This window comes from Cyclospora cayetanensis, unplaced genomic scaffold, assembly GCF_002999335.1.
Source record: "Cyclospora cayetanensis isolate NF1_C8 unplaced genomic scaffold, CcayRef3 CcayRef3_contig_41, whole genome shotgun sequence".
Lineage (NCBI taxonomy): Eukaryota > Apicomplexa > Conoidasida > Eucoccidiorida > Eimeriidae > Cyclospora > Cyclospora cayetanensis.
Window position 1 is genome coordinate 157,578 of NW_020312381.1, and position 17,837 is coordinate 175,414.

General features: G+C 51.0%; 4 protein-coding genes across 4 annotated transcripts; 2 read left to right on the forward strand and 2 right to left on the reverse strand.

The window, feature by feature from the left end:
* The first annotated feature begins 1,524 nt into the window (after positions 1-1,524).
* Positions 1,525-3,582, forward strand: LOC34622395 (8-amino-7-oxononanoate synthase). Its single transcript, XM_026334411.1, has 2 exons — positions 1,525-2,205; positions 2,455-3,582. The coding sequence occupies exons 1-2, from the start codon at positions 1,525-1,527 to the stop codon at positions 3,580-3,582; spliced, it is 1,809 nt and encodes a 602-aa protein (XP_026190196.1).
* Positions 3,583-8,031: 4,449 nt separating this feature from the next.
* On the reverse strand, positions 8,032-9,783 carry LOC34622396. Its single transcript, XM_022735562.2, has 5 exons — positions 9,700-9,783; positions 9,111-9,305; positions 8,748-8,815; positions 8,342-8,513; positions 8,032-8,055 (listed from the first exon to the last, which is right to left on the reverse strand). Exons 1-5 carry the CDS (start codon positions 9,781-9,783, stop codon positions 8,032-8,034), a joined length of 543 nt encoding a protein of 180 aa, XP_022586933.2.
* LOC34622397 (ribosomal RNA large subunit methyltransferase I) lies at positions 9,782-13,532 on the forward strand. Its single transcript, XM_026334412.1, has 7 exons — positions 9,782-9,794; positions 9,893-10,019; positions 11,061-11,431; positions 11,659-11,966; positions 12,125-12,259; positions 12,644-13,077; positions 13,250-13,532. Exons 1-7 carry the CDS (start codon positions 9,782-9,784, stop codon positions 13,530-13,532), a joined length of 1,671 nt encoding a protein of 556 aa, XP_026190197.1.
* A 528-nt stretch (positions 13,533-14,060) lies between these two features.
* LOC34622398 (serine/threonine-protein kinase Nek5) lies at positions 14,061-17,378 on the reverse strand. The gene is made up of 8 exons (XM_026334413.1): positions 17,287-17,378; positions 17,006-17,078; positions 16,176-16,269; positions 15,594-15,728; positions 15,016-15,161; positions 14,645-14,776; positions 14,226-14,345; positions 14,061-14,117 (listed from the first exon to the last, which is right to left on the reverse strand). The coding sequence occupies exons 1-8, from the start codon at positions 17,376-17,378 to the stop codon at positions 14,061-14,063; spliced, it is 849 nt and encodes a 282-aa protein (XP_026190198.1).
* Positions 17,379-17,837: the final 459 nt, after the last annotated feature.

Sequence of the window (17,837 nt, forward strand, 5' to 3'; positions counted from 1 at the left end):
GAAAGGCGGGGTTTATTTAAGGAAAACACTCAATAGATTGTATTCAGTCCAGAGCTCGAATGTCTCCCCAAGTGGAGTGTTGGTGAACGAGTTCCCTACCAGCATGGGTTGCACTTTCAATTGCTATCGCGGCTACTGCACTGCACATAGACAGGCTTAATTAAACCTGCCGGAAATCCATGGAATTACTGGCTTCGCTGCACTGTCTTCGTGTGCACACGCTCCCTAGGGCGCTTTGGGATGAATGGTAAGCCACGCTGTTACAGAATAAATTCGGCTCATGACCTGAGGCTCAGAGCCAGCAAGACTATTCAAGAAGATGCAAGGCATAGTATTCGGATCATCGGCCAACAAAGCAGCGTTTACGGAGAGGGCCACTCTCCTAGACAGCAAGCCGGGCAGATGGATTGGAAGGCTTCCATGGAAAGTGCTGAGGCCTGATGCACAACTCTCATTTTACTTGCAACCCAGTAAACAGGGTGTAGCGACTCACTACAAAGTAATACGTTTACGTTGACACAGAGCATCGATCGAGGAATAATTACGGAGTGCATGACGAGACAGCTACTGTATCCCAACCCTCGTTGAGGAGCAGGCTTAGTAAGCAGCTGCAACTTCCCAGAACCCGTGGGGCATATGTAACTCGTAAAAAAGAGGATTAAATAAGAATACAACGGGGATGTGTCTTTTGTGCATTCACCGAGTGTAGCAGTAGAGCTTTCTCCGCATTTGCGATTCAACTAAGGCCTTCGCTGCGCGGTGAGCCAGCCGATGCGGGAGCATTTCAGTGCCTTATCTGGGTCCCCTTCCGAGTTTGCAATTTCCTTTCCCTGTATTTGGGCAAATTTGCGCTGGATGACTAGAAATAACATATGTTGGGGATGAGGCGCGCAGTGCAGTTGTCGCTTTTCAGCGTGTGATTGGTAGCAGCCCTACGCCGGTGCCCTGCACCCTAAGGGACCCTCATAGTAACATGCGGCGGGAAGGGGACGAAGCTTGAAAGGCCTCACGCTACAAGAGATCTGGCATAGACACAACAGCGGTAAGAAGAGTTCTCTTTGATTGTGCATCACTCCCCGCAGACCAGCCCTGTTCTTGTGGTTCGGGAGTAAGTGAACCCCGGGTGCAGCTACACGGTGTCTTGCAACTAAACCGTTCTTTACTGTCCAGGACTTTTTATTTCGTATTCGGATCCCATTACGCCGTTTAGAGCCTGCATTAGCGAGAGGCCTCGTGTATTGTCTTCCGTCTCCATCTCTGCGCGCGCAGCGGCACCTTGCCTCGTGAGGTTGTAGATTCAAGAGGGCTCTGCGGCATCGACGTAATAAGGCCGCTGCACTGAGCCTTCTTTGCGTGCTTAGTAAACTTATACACTGGGTACTCTTGTTCTGGAGGCAAGAAGCCTTCCTCCCTGAAGGCGTGGCGAGGCCCTCCCCTGTGTGGCCCGTCAAGCAGCCGCCCTCCTGGAACCCACGTTGCTCCAATTTTATAGGGGGGTTCACTACTTCTTACCGCGCAGGATTGATGGCGTTCGTTGCCAGCTCAATGCTGCCTCGCGGGGAGGAGTTCGTGGGCTCCGAGCAGTGGCTGGGCTACGAATCCCTGTTTGCTTCCTTGGATGTGCTGCACTGTGCTCTCCTTTTAATAATCCTGCTGGGATTCTTGCTTGCGTCCTTCACTGAGGATGCTTCGAGTGATTCTCTGCGTGTATCCTGGATAGCAACGCAGTTGCTGCCAGCACCGCGTTCCCAGCCGGAGTTGGGGTCACGAGGCCTTACCGATGGCCAGCAGATGTTGAACAAGCTGGCAGAACGGAAGGCTGCGCAGCGCCTCAAGATTGTAATGGCACCCGTTTTGGAGGCTGTCGAGGAGGGCCGTCTGCTAGAATTGGTTTCAGACAATATCCGCCGACTGAGAGACTCGGTGGCATTCTACGCCCGCGTGCTGTACGTGCGCCGCTTCGCAGAGGGCACACGCCATCTCTTTTACATGGCACAAAAAATCAAATTGGATCTTGAAGTGCGGCCAGGAGAGTCGGAGGTAGTGACATACGTGGAGGCAAAACGCGCCCTTCAAGACGACAATCGGTGGCCTTTCATGGTGGAGGTCTCTGATGTCAAAGACGACAGGGTCACGTGCGCTGGCAACAAAAAGGCGTATCCCATGAGCTCGTACAGCTACTTGGACTTCATTCGGGAGCCACAGGTAATAAGCGATGATCACGCTACACACTGCCCACTGCACCCCTTGCCAGCTGTGCTACTCTGAACGTATTTCATCGTCCAAGGATCTGTCTTGTGTGCTTTATGGAAGAGTTTTTGCACAGTCGGCATGCGCAGAGCTTCCACGCAGGATCGCTTTGGCTACACTGCGAGCGATTTGTCGTGCGTCCCTGAAAGCACCGCTATCCTACCGCGCATGGCGTTGTGCATGCGCTACGCTGTCTCTGAGCAGGTCCAAGAAGCGGCCATAGCAGCGGCTCGGGAATGGTCTACGGGCTCGCACGGAGCACGTATGCTGGGAGGCAACTCAACAATATTAAGAGACCTTGAGCGCACAGTGGCCAAGTATTATGGGCGTGATGACGCACTGCTCTGCGCCACAGGGTTCTTGGCGACAATGAGTGCCGTCGCTGCTGTCTGCAAGAAGGGGGACTTGGTGATTGCTGACCATAGGGCCCACGCGTCTCTTCGGACTGGCATCAGCATCAGCGGTGCGCGGAGCCTCTTCTTCAAGCACAACAACTACGTGCATTTGAAGCAGCTGCTACAGAGAGAGAGAGGCAAAGCCCGGAACTGCTGGATCGTCGTTGAAAGTGTGTACTCCATGGAGGGAGATATCGCAGATCTGCCAGTGCTTCGTTCTCTTGCGGATTCTTACAACGCCCGGATCATTTGTGACGAGGCGCACGGCCTAGGAGTCCTCGGGAAGACTGGGAGAGGGCTGGAAGAGTATTACAATATGCCCGGGTCTTGTGATTTGCTGTGCGGTACTTTTTCCAAATCTATTGCCGGTGTGGGCGGATTTATCACCTGCAAACGGCCATTAATTGATTTCATGGACTTTCATGCTCCGGGGTCCGTTTTTTCTGCCTCTTTGACGGCCTACTCTGCTGGGGGCGCCATGAAGGCCTTTGAGCTTATGACGGGCGAGCAGCAGTGGCGCATACAAAAGGCGCAGGATAATGCGCGGTATTTGCGGCGGCTCATCGAGACGGGCGACGATCGATGGCCAGCAGATTATCCGGAAGAGCTGAAATATGAAGTGGAGGGCATGGATTGCACGACGGTCATTCCTGTGGTCTTCCCGAATAGCCCTCAGCGCATGTTCAGGATCACCATGCTTTTGCTGGATAAGGGCTTCTACTGCGCTGCCGCAGCCTTTCCTGCTTGCCCCCTCCTCAGGCCCAGAATTAGAGTGACTGCTACTGCTGGCTACACTAAGGAGCTGATGCACGCATTTGTTAAGGCCTTGGTAGAAACGACCATCGAAATTGGGCCTGACGGTGAAAAGGAAAAGGAGAGAGTGCAGACCTCAGCTGCGGCTGCAGCGCCAGCGAATGCAGGCAGCCTTCAAGGCTGACGCATGAACGCGTGGATGAAATATCGGAAGTAGCCCGCATATCCTTACCTATCTCCGCTGCGAAGGTTAAAAATTCGCTTCGCTCTATAGCTCACTTCTACGGAAACAGGAAAGCCTACCTGCATGTTGCGTGCGTGATGTCATTGTGCCGTTTGAAACGGTATCATTTCTGTTGTGGCAACTGTAAGCACCAGTTGGTGTGCGTACAGAGTAAAGAGCCGAACTGCGGCGTAGTAGACTTCTTGGCTTCTGGTGATTAGATTGCATATAAGGTATTGTTGTGGCATGCTGAAGTCGATCAGACACTGTATGCGGGCCACCTCTTCTTTCTGCTTCCACGAATAAAATGGGGCGCGTCGCAATGCTGAGGGGAGCTCATATGACACCCTGAGGCTGTATGGGGATGCAGCCGTTCGCTGCAGCGCTCTGCAATGTAAGATGCAGTGCAATGCAAGGCGGAAGGATGGATTGGAGGAGGCAGGTGGGACAGTGGAATTTGGACGCTCCAGCGTAGATTCATGAGGGCATGGTCCTTTGCTACCGTTCCCAGTGGGCTCTGTCGATGATTCAGTCTTCTTCGAGCCGTCTTTTGGCAAAGACCAGGCCAGCATGCGTTTTGTTCGTGAAGCCACGTTTCGTGTTTGCTTTTTCTTTGTTGGTAATTTACGGAGGGCAGCAGTGAAGCCGGCTAAGCTCCACTTCTGCATTTTCTATGAATTAGACATTTAAAAAACTTCAAGAACTTAAATAGATTTGGGAATTAGGTAGGCTGTTAGTATACGCTGTTGGTTGTGGAGTAGAGTTGGCTAAGTGTGGTAGTATCAAGATTGGGAACACCTGTGCTAGATGCTGTGTGTGTTTAGTCGTGAATTCTTGGGTTGCTTGAAGGCTGTACCAGCGCACACTCTAACTTTCCCTTCGTGCAGCGGGATGCGCTGCCCTGAGCACTTTTGCTACACTAGATATTGTTAATCGAGAATATGTACGACTTAAATTGTGAAGTCAAGCTGTTTGTACACGAAGTTGGTTGCAGGGTAAAGCCAGCTGCATAAAAGCGTCACCGATTGTGAGCGTATGCCTTAGATGCTGTGCGTAGCTAGCAGAGAATGCTAGGAGTGCTTGTAGGGTACTGTGACCCGCACCCTGGCTGGTCTATATCCCTAGCCGAACTTTTCTTGGGGCATTGAGCCAGATCCGTCAACAGTTCAAGCAATTCGGGCATGACCTTCACCTTCGCGCACCCACAAGGACATTCAGAAGTTTTCTGGCCTTCTATACTATTACCACATTTATATTCGTAGGCTTGCTCGGATTGATGCTGTTTTCACTGACCTACGAAAGAAAGCCCAGTCTGTGGCCGGTGGAGGAGGCAGGTGCCTGCCAGTTGAACTGCCAGAGTTCAAGAATAAAGGCAGCATATACGCCGTTGGGTGCGGAGGAAGCATATACGCCATTATTCACCGAGGCAGCGAATTCGCACATTTAAAGTTTTGTTTAAGCTTTGTCCCGGCTCATAAATTCGCTCAATTATTCCAAACCCTTATGTATCGAGCTCTGCGAAATCCCTGAGTATGATTACGGAGGGGGATTCGAAGCCTCTTAGATGTTTTCTGTGAGCTTTTATGTGCCACCTACACACTGAGCATATTAAGGTCATTGCGAACCATCTGGAGGCACGTAGGCGCATGGAACGCACCCGCCGCGCCCTTCTACGGTATCTGCAGCTCTGTGGTCAGATTAGTCCATTTGATTGACTTGATTTTCTTCGTTGTGCTCAGTGGGCTAACAACACAACCGTACACTCACCTATACGTTGCTCTCCTGCATCCCTGGGATCTGCTGAGGAGCCCCTCTCCGAATTATGCCTAGAGCTGGTCGCATGGGGTCAGTAACCACCCTTAGCCGCGAAAGGGTCTAGAGAAGTGCTGAATAGTGCGCGCAAATGTGTATGCACACCCCTGGACAAGCACGGAATTTTGATAAGCGGTGGCCGGCTGTGTATTACGAGCGAGGGGCCTTGGTCCTGGTAGATCGGCAGGCTTTAGCAGGTGCACCCAAAAACGATCCAAATAAAGGAGCTTGTGGCCAAGTGGCTAGCACTTTTTGGGACATTCACGCGAGTCTACTCCCACTGCATCGACTTTCTTCAATGTGTTGGGTGTCATTCTAGTGTGCTTATGAACTTTCACGGGTACCCGAATTATTCGCGGCCTCTGCCTAGGAGGCAGGGCATCTGCGAGAAGCCGGAGGATTTATAGGGAGCCGTAGAAGTGCTGGCGTTTGGGAGAATACAGCGGAAAGGAGAGAGTTGATGAAAGCTTCTACTAAAATTGGTTGAGGAACTACAACCTTAGGGTTTGTCACTGGAGCGGCTGTGGGCCACGTTGCCTGCGACAGGATTTGCGCGTTGTTTGTTCACAATACTAGCTGCAAAAAATGGCACTATGCACGTTCCCATTGTAACTTTCCTTCCCTAGCGCATGTGGTATCTCTCAAGTATACACTCTCCTACATAGGAATCGTTAAGAAAGTTTTTGATTTGTATCCGTAAGGGGTTTTCTACACTCAGAGCAATGCCCAAGCATTCTCAGTAATCTCGTCCGTACATTCTTACGGATGCTTTTTAGAACTTGGAAATCGACAATCCGCGTTCGCTGGCTATATTGTATATTGGCATGCAGAATTGGATTTACGAGGAGCGTAAGCACTGCTGGACTGGTGTGCCTCTGGATTTCGTCTCCACGTCGAAGCGCTTTTGTTGTCCTGTAGAAGCTAACAGATTTGGCCTCTGACGGCAGCGGGGCATCCCGCCGCTGCTGTCGTGCTGGTTTCGCCTTCCGCTCATTCTTCCCTGAATGCACAACTTTGTACTGTTTTTCTTTCCACAGGCCGAAGACCATCGTGCCTTTCCAATGTTCACTGTTCCCTCATTTCTGCCTCCTGGGGAGTGGCGACACCTGGCATGTGCCGAGTTGGGCTCAAGGAATACCAATGGAACACGTGGGAGTGTTTTAATAATGAGGGAAGTTTGCAGCGGGCTATGCTACGCTTGGGTAGTTTCTCTTGCAGTAGTTATACTTCGCTGAGTATCGGCGAGCAACCAGTTATATCATCTGTTCGTGTGTACCATTAGTTGCAGGGTAGAGATAGCGCAACAGCATAAGAACCAATGCTGTAGGCCTGTACGCTAGATGCTATGTGCAAATAATTGTGAGTGCTCAAAGCACATAGTGGACAGATCGACACGCACTCTAGCTGTCCTTTACACATGCCTGTCCCCTGAGGCATGAAAATATAGGAGAAAGCTGTTTTAGGGAGGCACCAATGTACCTATACTGAGCTCATTGGGTTTGGGGCTGACTGCCCACCCAATGAGCCCCTCAAAGGAGCGTTAGAGAAGAGAGTACATAGCGAATATGTCATGAGTAGGGTGTTTGAATGAACTACTGAATTTTGGGATTCCTTCACAGCAGCCTTTGCGTGCTCGCAGGTTTTGGGCGTAACTCATGGTTTTCGCCGTTTCGTGGATCCTCACAGCAGACCTCTTTTTGATAGGGTGAGCAGCGCAGCTGCTGCACTTACAGGTCAGCCCTATTCGGTGTTTCCACAGTCGCTGTGGCAATGCGACTTTCCTGGTCTTTCTCTCTGATGGACGATACCTGCAGCAGGTGGCCAGCAAGTAGATCGGAGAGCAAACCACCAAAAGGTGAAAAGATATAATGACAGAATAAACATTGGTTTACATGTATTTGAGGCATGAGCTTGCGCAGACAGATACAACACCAGAAGCGTTCCTTTCCCTGCGTCTGCTGGTCATCCAACGCATGAGCTGTATGTAGCGTAAATCCTGGGCACGATTATTCCTGCCCAGAGCAGCGAATGGCACATCAACCTACTACAGTCCAGCAATATGAGAATCCTTTCTAATCCTACTTCTGTGTGCACAAAGCTGAGAAGCAGAATGTAGGTCCTTTGCCCCAAGATATTGTCATTTTTATGTAGAGGGGAAACAGCAAGAATGACTCTTAGATGGGAGCCACAGGTGGTCCATCCAAATTATCCATTGCGACCGACTTGGTTGGGTAACGCTCAGCAGCCACTAAAAACGGGTTTCCTGCAGGCGTGTTGCAATACTATGCTATGTATTTGCTACTCTACAAACAGGATTAGATTATAATATGTTAACGCAACCGAGTTCGCACAGGCGAGCTATGCGTCTGCATAAATGAATTCGTGCAAAAGGACTGGTACGCCTCCATCTAAGGTATTTGCGACTTATTTAGGTACGGCGATTGAAAAAGATGTTCTAAAGAGGTTCAAAATGCAGAAACGAAACACTGTAATGCGGTAACGACTTCCATCCCTTTCCCTGGACATTTGCTTTATGCCGTCCGCTTTTTGATTTTGTCTCTTTCGGAAATATACTCCCCTAAGGTAGCAGTAGAGCTGCTATTGTATATTCCCGCTGGTGGCCTGAATGTCCACACGCCGCAACGCAGCAGCACTTATGGTCTTGCAAAGAAAACTGCATACTGCAAGCATTGCGAAGACCTGATTCTGTCCACAGAGGTACAGTCACTTACATTCGTGTACATGGACCAGCCAACATAGGTTTCTGTTTCTCCCTATCTGTGTATTAAGCTATATGCTACCCTAGGAATGCCGTGCTCATTTCTCTTGCCTCTGTTCCCTATGCTGCTTTTCTTTCCTTCAGTCTATATCCATCCTCCCGTCCTCCCCCTATCTTAAAACTTCTTACGCTTAGCATCTTTGCTGCAGCATTGATATCTGCTTGGTCCACGCCGTTCATGAAGGCCCTCTGAAGCCCGCCACCTGCCCCCTTGAAAGCGCCCTTTTCCTTTAGTGCAAAGTAACGAGGCAGTGACTCGTGCAGCAACGTCCCAGTCAAAACACCCCATTCAACCAAGTACCTTAGGCCAGACACACACACACACACGCACATGTTAGCAGTAAAAGCGTTTAAAACCGTCGTGGATATGCCAACTCTGATTTGTCTCAAAAGTAAGAAGCTTGACTTTCAGGGAAAGCGGGGGGAAGACAAGAAACTACAAAAGACAAGCCGCACATCACAGGAGCAGCAAACCAGGGCCAAACAAGGGGCGCGAAAACCAGGAAAATCGGGGAAAAAACGCGCAGCAGCCCACCTCAGTGCCACGAGGCTATTTCTGTTTTCCTCAAAGAGGCTCTCATAAAACCCTCTCGTTCCATCTCCCTGAAAGATCAGAAGCGAAAGAAAGACACAAAACATGTGGCTTCCTCCTCCTGGGGGTGACTGTATGGACCAAGCAGTCATGTCATCGCTCAGGAAACTAAAGCACAGTCACTACTACACAGCTGGAGCATGCACACCTACAACCTGCCTCTGGCCAGAAGCCGTGTGTCTGGCTGAGACGACAGAAACGAGTAAATCAGTAAATCAGAGGGATAAGGCAGTACATGCGATGCAGCACGAACGAGGTGGAACACGAAAGAAAGAGCCCAATTAATGACTCTTGAGCTCGCCTTACATTTGGTGGAGTGATGAATTTTTGGCCCTGCTTGAAATATTTCCTCGCATCGTTGGGCAGCAGATTTTCCTCCTCCTCTGCTGTGCCCTCCCCTCTGGCTGTCTTCTTTGGGGTTCTGGGGGCAGCCTTGGCCTTGGGAGACGCCTTTGGCTTTGCTTGCTGCCGCTTTCTCGCGGAGTCAGGGGCCTTCTCTTTCTGCGCATGCAGGGAGGGAAAAGATAATGCTACTGAATATGTGATGCACGAGAAGGAAGATGACTAACGCAGACAGGAGAGGTGAGTGCAACGTTGGTATGTTCATCGAAGACGATAAAGGCACTGGCGGAGAAGACATGAGAAAGACAAGTATGGGCATAAAACGAGAAAATGGATGGAAATGGTGGATGAGCAAGGCACACGGAAACGCTAACACCGCACCGGACAGTAACAGCAGGTCTTACGTCTGATGAGCCCTGGATTCAGGCAACGCTCATAGCAAATAAACCTCGAGTGCAATAAAGCCAAGGGAATAAGCACGACACATTAACACATGTACTCTAAGCCCGCGCTTTTCTTGGGGCTCCTGGGAGCTTCATTGGCAAATTCTTACCACAGCAGTTGTCTTTTTGGTCTGAGTCTTCTTCTTAGCAACTCTTTGTTTCAAAGGAACATCATCGTCGCTTGAGTCAGACATGGTAGGGAGGGGTGGTGCATATAACTCGCGAACAGTACCAGCGCTTAAGGGAATCTACTGCGAAACCTATCGAAACTGCTCCGATCTCCTGCCCGGACGAACTTATTAGAGCAAGAGATTCCGGGAAAAGGAGGGCTAGAAGCCAGTTTTTCTTGCAAAAAACAAGATTGCCTCGCTCGCGCCGCTCAGAAGCAACCGACCGCTGTGGATGTGCAGCTGGCTGAACGAGGATCCAGGTACTCAATTCACTCAACTTAGCTCTTTTATACACTCATTGACACAAGACTCATGTATTCAAATAATCGCCTGTTACTTCTTTCCCCTCGCCCTCCCGCCAGCAGAGCCCCAAACGCCGCAGCAGCGCATGTCTGTTTATATCGACTCCAAGCGAACAGAACAGTGGAGAGGCAACCAAGGCATTTTTCGCTATTACATGGTGGCAGACGGTGGATTTTTAGGAGGCAGCCCTTCCAAATATAACGACCTACCCCTAGGGCCCCCCGCTCACATGCGGCGAGTGGCAGCCGTTTCATTGTTTGTATGACGAGTAGGAGGGGGCCACCAGGACTTGTACATAGTGAAGAGACTGGTTATGTCTTGCTATTTCCCTTCACGCATGAGCCTTAGCATCCAAACTAATGCACTCGGCCGCATCGATTGTTAGTCTGGCAGAGCCTGAGGTCGAAGGGCGAATTCCCTTTCTTGTACCGCTGCGGTGTGGTCTTCGGGCCCCATGTACCTTCTGCTTTTCTACTGTTTTCTTCACCTCTCTTAGTCATTTCCACTACACGGCCTGGCCTCGCTGTTGTACTTCCCAGCGGCCTTTTTGTTCACTAGGAGCTAAGTAGCGGTATCCCCAACGCACGCAATACGGAAGGCGAAGGACAAACAAAAATCTGCCGTGATGTAATGGGTTAGGCACGAGCGAAATCCAGCAGGCAGGCCTCTCGTCCTCCGTCCTCCTAAAGTGGTGGACTATTCTCTTTTTTGAAAGTCCTTCGCCGTCTCTGCAGGCAAATGACCAGGCACACCAGGTTTTCGCATCTCGTATTCGAGCCAAGGATTGCGCGTCTTGCAGCAAGAAGGGTCCCTCGCCACTGCTTCTGCTGCAACAGAGTAGAAACAACTTGTGAAAGTAACAGCTGCAGAGATCGTTTCTTCGGTGTCTCACTTGCATCATGGCGAGTGAGGAGGGAATCATCTACAGCGTCCCACGCAACCCCCCCATGCAGCGCCTCTCCTTATACCTCGATTTTGTGCGGAGGGCCCTCGAGGAGGACTCATGCATGGTCATCTCCCAGATCCCTGCATGCCCTGCCCCGCTATGTGCATGCTGCTGCAGCAGCTACCGGGGGAACGGCTGCCCACACACGGGAGAGAGGGAGCCGAGCGGAAGAGATCCAGAGGGCAGATACGAATAACCAAGGAACAGTCAGGGAGGAGGCAAACAGCGACACGTTCCTAGCTGCTGCCTTGAGCAGCAACAAGTGCATCGTCTTGAGGTCGCCCTCAGAAACCCCCGGGGGCCCCTCCAGGCGTCACTTGATTCGATTGGGGCATCCCTGGATTTACGATTATGAGATTAAGAACATCGGGGCCTTTACAAAGCAGCAAACAGGGGAGATGCTCCCAGTCTACGACAGCAACGGTACCTACACTGAAAACCAGCCTGAAGGCCTTGCTGCTGCTTGTGTGGCTGCAAGCTGTTTCCAAAGAAGCATGGGCTGTATTAGCAGACACCACGCTCCAGTGGGCTTTCAAAAACAAAGGCTGCTGTTTCATTCGTTGATCTTGAAAGGAGGAACATGCAGGGCCCTACAGGGCAGCTAAGGTGAATGGACACTGCATTCTTCGCGCTCATTTTGCGGTCTTCAGGGGAATACATAGGATCTGGAATTCTCAGCCGGCAGGCCTCTGTGGCAGTTCGCATGCTCACAAAAGGCATCAAAGGCCAAAGCCGCATAAATGGCAGCAGGGGGTTTGTAGGAGAGCCCCCCGTTGACGCCTTAGTGACCGGCCGCTTCGTTGCTGCTCTGCAGCGACGGGGCCCCTCCGCTGAAGTATCCCAGCATGCGGTCGACAGCAGCAATTACAACGATAAAACTTCCGGCGAGAGTGCATGGCGGGCAGTAGACGGAGAGGCGGATGGTGTTCCTGGAGTGGAAGTGGATGTCTATGGGAAGGTGTGGCTCCTCTGCACTCATGCCTCCCTGATGCTGTTGTGGCTTCGGTGCTGGGTGCTGCATATCTGTTCGATGGGGCACAGCGACCACACTGCGCTGTCTTTGCGACTGTACCCTAACTTTGCCTCTTTTCTGCGCGTCCGTTTGCTTTTCTTCAGGCCGCTGTGCTACGCCTTCATTCCCAAAGCATGCGCCGCTTCATCCCAGCCTTTATTCGCCTTCTAAAGCAGCAACTTTGCCTGGACACCTTGTGCATCCAGACACTTGAGTCTAAAAAGGAGAAGCTCGCGCAGGTAGGGGAGGAGACACGGGCTTCTTTCGGATCCGCTTCAGGGCTTAATGCGAGGGGGGAGGGGGGTTCCTTCACGGCTTTACAGTATGGCGTTGCTGGGTGTCTGTACCAGTCGTGTGAATTTGTATCAAAGTGGCGAGCAGAGACAGAGACCTGTCAAGTAGGCGGGCGAAGGATTGTGAGGAATTGTAAAAGGCTGTGTCAATGGGTTTCGCTTTTTTCGTGGTCTGCTCTGCCACTTAAATTTTCTCTATTTGGGGGGATATGCACTCCACTACTCCATGATGAGAGGCACATTGGGGCACCTACGTGCGGGCTCAGGGAGCCGAGAATCCTGCGTACAGTGCCCTCACTTTTCGTCTCACGTGTTCTGTATGCTCTTCAGGGTGGGGCAGAGTACCGCAGCGAATTGTTGGAAGGGTCTGATCCAGTGGTGTGGATTGTGGTGGGTGACTCCCCTTCCGCACGGCTGCCTGTACACTTGTTTCTTCCTCCGTACGCTTCCTTCAGCTCACAATCCCTGCACCTCCTACCGATTCTAAGGCGGCATGTCGCCGGCGGAGCTTTCCTTGCCGTAGACGGCTGCATGCGAGGGGTCGGGATCTCCTGTTTGCGGGCGCTGGGAGGCTCCATTGAGTCTGAGGGGGAAGCTGGGGGGCAGGGAGGCGCAGAGAGTTTGGTGCTGGTAGAGACATCTGAGACAACCAATGGCTTAAATGAAAAGGCGGTGGCCGCAAATCGCGTTATGGATGCCGTGAACTGTATATACACTGAGGACGTGGTCAAGGAACTTTACTCTATGAGGGCCTCCTCCCTAAGGTAGGACCTCCCTTGTATACCCCTTTTCTTTAAGACATAGAGCCGACCTATCCCGATAAAATGTACTTTGGCGGAATGCGGCATTGAGCTCATCAGTAAACTAGTCGTAACGCCTATCCGCGCGCACCACGTGACGCCCCCAGTTTGCATTCATTTGTGTTTGGTCCTATAGGTTTCGTGGAGTGTACATACACCTGAGGCCTAAGATTCGCTTCACAGCATCAGAGCGAGGCGGCCAGTTTGGTCGATGGTTTCGCCCGTCTTTACGGGGCATCGAGTCTCAATGGGCCGCGGCAGCGGCCCTTGTGGAGCCGGGGGGTCTCCTGACCGCCTCCTTGCTGCTGCCGACATATCTCAATTCCTGGGCACTGCGAAGCTTGTGCCGAGCTGCAGAGGCAGCAGGCAGGAGCGCCGCGCTTGTCTACATCAATGCAGCCAACGCGAATGCCAGGTGAGCCCTCCAGCGCCATGTGTCTCCCCGGAGGTGCTCGTTGTGTGGGAAGTACGGCTCCGTTGAGCATCTTAGCAGGGGTACACTGAAGGGCAGAGGATGAAATGAGAAGGTGGATTAAGGAGGGCTTCATGATGTGTGATTACCTGAATGTGCAGAATGGCGGCATTACACCTGGACTTGTGGAAAGAACATGTCATCTGCGTGCAGCTGAGATGATCGCAGACGAACTTGGGAAGCGGTGGTATCTGCCTTCTTAGCGGTCCACCGCTGTTGCACCCGCCTTTTGCCGCCACTATCCCTATCCATGAACTCTGTTCCGCCTGGATTTTCTTGTTTGTGTCTGCCTTTAGTAGTCCTGCCCGTTCTTGTGCCGGCTGCTGAGCTTACTGAAAAAGTCGTAGCACTTAGTTGGTTCCTCTTCTCCTAGCATGAGCTGTTGAGTGCGACCAGACGCAAAGCATAGGCCTTTGAGTTGGGAAGCGCCCTTCACAGGTCAGGAAGACGAGGCAGACACATAGTGTGAACTGCGTCAGTGCAAGCCGCTCGAGCGGATCTGTGATTCCTTTAGCATCTCGCGGATCGCTGCCTGCGTGCATGGCCATAAGCCGAGGTTCTAGAATTCATAAACGAGGTTTGGAATTTAGGATTATGAGCGTGGAGGATTAGGCTCTAGGGTTTTGGATAGTGTACAAACCTGCATCATGGGCATTTCGAGTATCTTAGCTGCAGAGGCTCTGGCGGTGGGGCACCTGATGAGCATTTGCCCGATTATGCGATTGAGCTCTGAGGAGTAGAAGGAAGGGATTGGGGGAATCTACGGAGACATGCATGCAAACAGAAAAGAGGGGCGATTATAGGGGCCTTTGCTAAATGACAAAAACAAGAAGAGGGAAGGCACTGGGAAGGGCAGGGTATCGAACCAGATATAGCAGAGGACAAGAAACACGTGGCACAGAGGCAGAACGAAGCCGAAGAAAGTGGGAGGCACACGAGAAGGGAATCGTATCTGAGGCAATAAAGTAAAGAAACCAGCAGGGATGATACAGCACGAATGGCATAAACCAGCAGTTGCGTATTTGGTCCCTCCCTCCCCTTTTCTCCGTACTCCCCCACCTCAGCATTGCAAATCCTGTAACAGAGATCTGCGAGGTTCTTTGCCTGATGGAAAGGAGTGCGAAAGGTTGCCATTTCGAATGCTACGCAACCAACAGCCCAAACGTCCGAGGAAGGACCGTATGGAGAGCCCTGAAGAATGCGTTGCATATGAATAAACGAAGCACCCGACAGAAATGTGTCTGCCTGAATCTTCTGAAATTGATGCATTTGTGGACCGTGCTGCCGTTGTACTTGCGTTTTTCCCAGATTTCTTAAGGTATGTAATGGCTAAAGCCGTAGCTCAATGGAGTTGCTCAGCTGTTTGTTCCCTTCGTGCTTTCGGTTGTCTGCGCTCTAGCTTGCATTTGCCCTGCTTGTAGTTAGAGCACCTTGCACAGTTCCGGGCTTAGGTAGTACGGAGTGCCTATGAAGGTTTTTGCTTGAGCCTGCGTGCTCTCGAGGGCCTTGCTGATACCAAAGTCTGCCAAGCGGAGGCGATTATTCTTCTCTATGAAAATGTTCTGACTCTTTATATCTGCGCATAAGGGGGGGCAGGAAAAGGGGGGCCAGCGAGAGGAGAGTGGAGGACGCTGATGGAGTTAGCAACCCCATTGATGACGCGCACATATACCACGGGGAACGGAGCGAAGGACTCGCGCACTTTAAAGAAAACAGACACCTTGTGAGATGCGCAGTCTACGCTTAATTGTTTAGCCCATTCCAAAGAGTGTAGCTCACGTATTCCCCGAAATGTGTCCCTTCCTCCCAACAATGACCGACAAACACAAACAGCCAACATCCCCTCCTGTCCCCTTCTCAGAAAGAGCCTTGTGCTGCAGTCTGTTTGCACCCTTTGGGAATGGGACTAGACGTGCAGATCAGACAAAGGGTCGTGGGGAGATAAGGGTTGACATAAGAACTAGGCAGCAACGGACACTCGCCGCACTCTCGTAGCTGCCGTCCTCACCTCGGTGTATTATTTTGTTTTGATGCGTGTACTTGACCGCCATAAGCAGCTGAGCCAACCACCTAATGATCTGTTTCTCAGGAAGGGGGGCATTCTGATCCTCGCGAGCCCGCAGCAGCCCGGCCAGATCCCCACCTGCAGATTGCCATGGAGGAGTACATGCATAAAAATAATGGCGTGAGAACCAGGAGAGTTCAGCATGTACAGCCAAAGAAAGCAGTGGGGTGTTGGACATTACAAAGAACAGCCTCTCCATCCACTTCGGCCCCCTTCCTTTCCCTTTCTGCCTTGTGTTTCCCTCCCTTCCTTCTCTGTATCTAGGCCACTACACAGCAAACAACTATTGTGTGGCCCTATCGTTGCCAATGCGCCTTGGTCCACTCATGTAGTTGCCTCTTGTCCTGCCTGTTCCTCTCTCTTCATCTCTTGTTGTCGTGTCACTCCTATTGGTCCCCTATTTCCGCATGACGCTGCTACAACGTGGAGGCTGTGTCTTTCCCTGCCTGCCACTCTGCGCCCTCTGATGCTTTGCTACTACCCTCCATGCAGCTCTCTGCATCCGTTCCTGCATGACGCTTTTACCATCGCAGAAGCTCATAACAATGTGGAGGCTTTGCCCCTCCACATAGCTGTCAAGGTAGCGTACGATGAAGGGATGGTCAAGCGCTGCCAGCAACTGAAGAGCACACAGGTTCAACCGACAATTAAGAACGCAAGACAAGTTAGACAAGACAGGGGGTTTTAGTGCAAGAGTTTACGAGCATATTCGAGATATCAACGACCACATACGCGCATTTGCTGTACCATGCAGCTGTTTCAGTAAGGGGATACGCAGTTGATAAAAGAAAATTGATCTATATACGTATCTGCATGCACAAGTCTATGTAGCTTTGTAGATTTATCCATGCGTTTCACTACAGTCCCCAACCGATGGGGAAGCAAATCCATATATGATGCTATCTGTTTATAGGGGCACAGGTGTACCGCTACATCTATATTTGCATCTATAAAATTGAGATGTGAATCCAGGTGCATGGAGCAAAAGCTTCGTTGAACATAAACGTAGATGTGTTCATTGGCGGATCTCAGATTTTCATTGCGTGCGCAGCTATCGATTCGTTTTAAAGTGTGCAGGGTGCCGGTACAGTGCTGCACAGATCTACATCTACAAATATGGGGATTACGGCAGTGCGAGTGTCTCTTCAGTTGCAGTAACGCGTGTACAGACAAGTGAACTAAGAGGGCCTGCGGATTGTGTTGCACGTATCTTGGCAAGCAGAACATATTAAGACGATGTGGATACAGGCAATTGCTGGCTGAGTCATGGAAAGAGAATTATACGTGTAAATACAAAGATATATAGGAGGATGGACACAAAGCTTGGTACAGGAGTAAAAATGGTTATCTCGTACCTTAACTTCATCGATGCAGGCCATGCGTTCCTTCTGCGGAACTCTTCCCACGTCAATCACCTTCGCAACAACTCTGAACGGATATTGCACACGTAGAAATAAAGGGCGGAGAAACGGCTACACAGAGGAAAGAAACGAGGACATAGAGTCTTGTGGATGATAGCTACATTGCCTGAAAATGCCCCCGATGGGAGGTGACTAGGCTTGGATGCAAGAGAGGCTATTACGACTGCGTTTATGAAGTCATCTTCAAGCTATACGGAAAATTTATCGAAACACACGTATTTCCATTTGTGTCGGTGGCGAGGTAGGCTCGTCCGTAGGCGCCTTCTCCTATACATTTCAGCAGCTCGTAATGGTTCCGACGTGACATCGAGAAGTGCCCTGCAGAGCAAACACGCCACAGGATATATCAGTGGAAGTGCATAACTGCATCATAGAAGGCCTCTAATTTGTGATTCTCTTTCGCTCTGTCCATCCATTACATGGCCTCGGTCTCTACTTTCTGTTTCTGGATGCCTCTGCAGTACGGCATATGAACTCGTACAGAAGGTGTGGGAAAAAGAAAGCTTAGAGGGGACGCAGTGAAGAGGAACAGTAGGAAGTCGACCGATGATAATGTATCACGAGAGCAAACCGCTTTTGTCTGTGCAAAAGTGGCTCAATCTGTACGGGCAACAAGATAGTCACGGAGAGAGGCAACAAGGAAATAGTAAGTGTATGGTAAAATGCATATGGAGACTAGAAGACTGAAGAAAGATGCGAGGAATATGATGGGGCCGTCTGGAGTTCATAGCTCCCGTAAGGATCGCACATATGTGCAGCACCTGTG

What these genes read in the sequence shown, in the direction of transcription:
- LOC34622395 (XM_026334411.1), top strand. Translation starts at nt 1,525, where the DNA reads ATGGCGTTCGTTGCCAGCTCAATGCTGCCTCGCGGGGAGGAGTTCGTG. An exon ending in ACTTCATTCGGGAGCCACAG is followed by an intron (nt 2,206 to 2,454) that starts GTAATAAGCGAT and finishes GTCTCTGAGCAG; the next exon opens with GTCCAAGAAGCGGCCATAGC.
- LOC34622397 (XM_026334412.1), top strand. An exon ending in CCCAGTCTACGACAGCAACG is followed by an intron (nt 11,432 to 11,658) that starts GTACCTACACTG and finishes TGCGGTCTTCAG; the next exon opens with GGGAATACATAGGATCTGGA. An exon ending in AAGTGGATGTCTATGGGAAG is followed by an intron (nt 11,967 to 12,124) that starts GTGTGGCTCCTC and finishes GCTTTTCTTCAG; the next exon opens with GCCGCTGTGCTACGCCTTCA.
- LOC34622396 (XM_022735562.2), bottom strand. Translation starts at nt 9,783, where the DNA reads ATGTCTGACTCAAGCGACGATGATGTTCCTTTGAAACAAAGAGTTGCT. An exon ending in AATTCATCACTCCACCAAAT is followed by an intron (nt 8,816 to 9,110) that starts GTAAGGCGAGCT and finishes CTGATCTTTCAG; the next exon opens with GGAGATGGAACGAGAGGGTT. An exon ending in AATAGCCTCGTGGCACTGAG is followed by an intron (nt 8,514 to 8,747) that starts GTGGGCTGCTGC and finishes GTCTGGCCTAAG; the next exon opens with GTACTTGGTTGAATGGGGTG.
- LOC34622398 (XM_026334413.1), bottom strand. Translation starts at nt 17,378, where the DNA reads ATGTCACGTCGGAACCATTACGAGCTGCTGAAATGTATAGGAGAAGGC. An exon ending in TGTTATGAGCTTCTGCGATG is followed by an intron (nt 15,729 to 16,175) that starts GTAAAAGCGTCA and finishes GGCAATCTGCAG; the next exon opens with GTGGGGATCTGGCCGGGCTG. An exon ending in AAACAAAATAATACACCGAG is followed by an intron (nt 15,162 to 15,593) that starts GTGAGGACGGCA and finishes CCTTATGCGCAG; the next exon opens with ATATAAAGAGTCAGAACATT.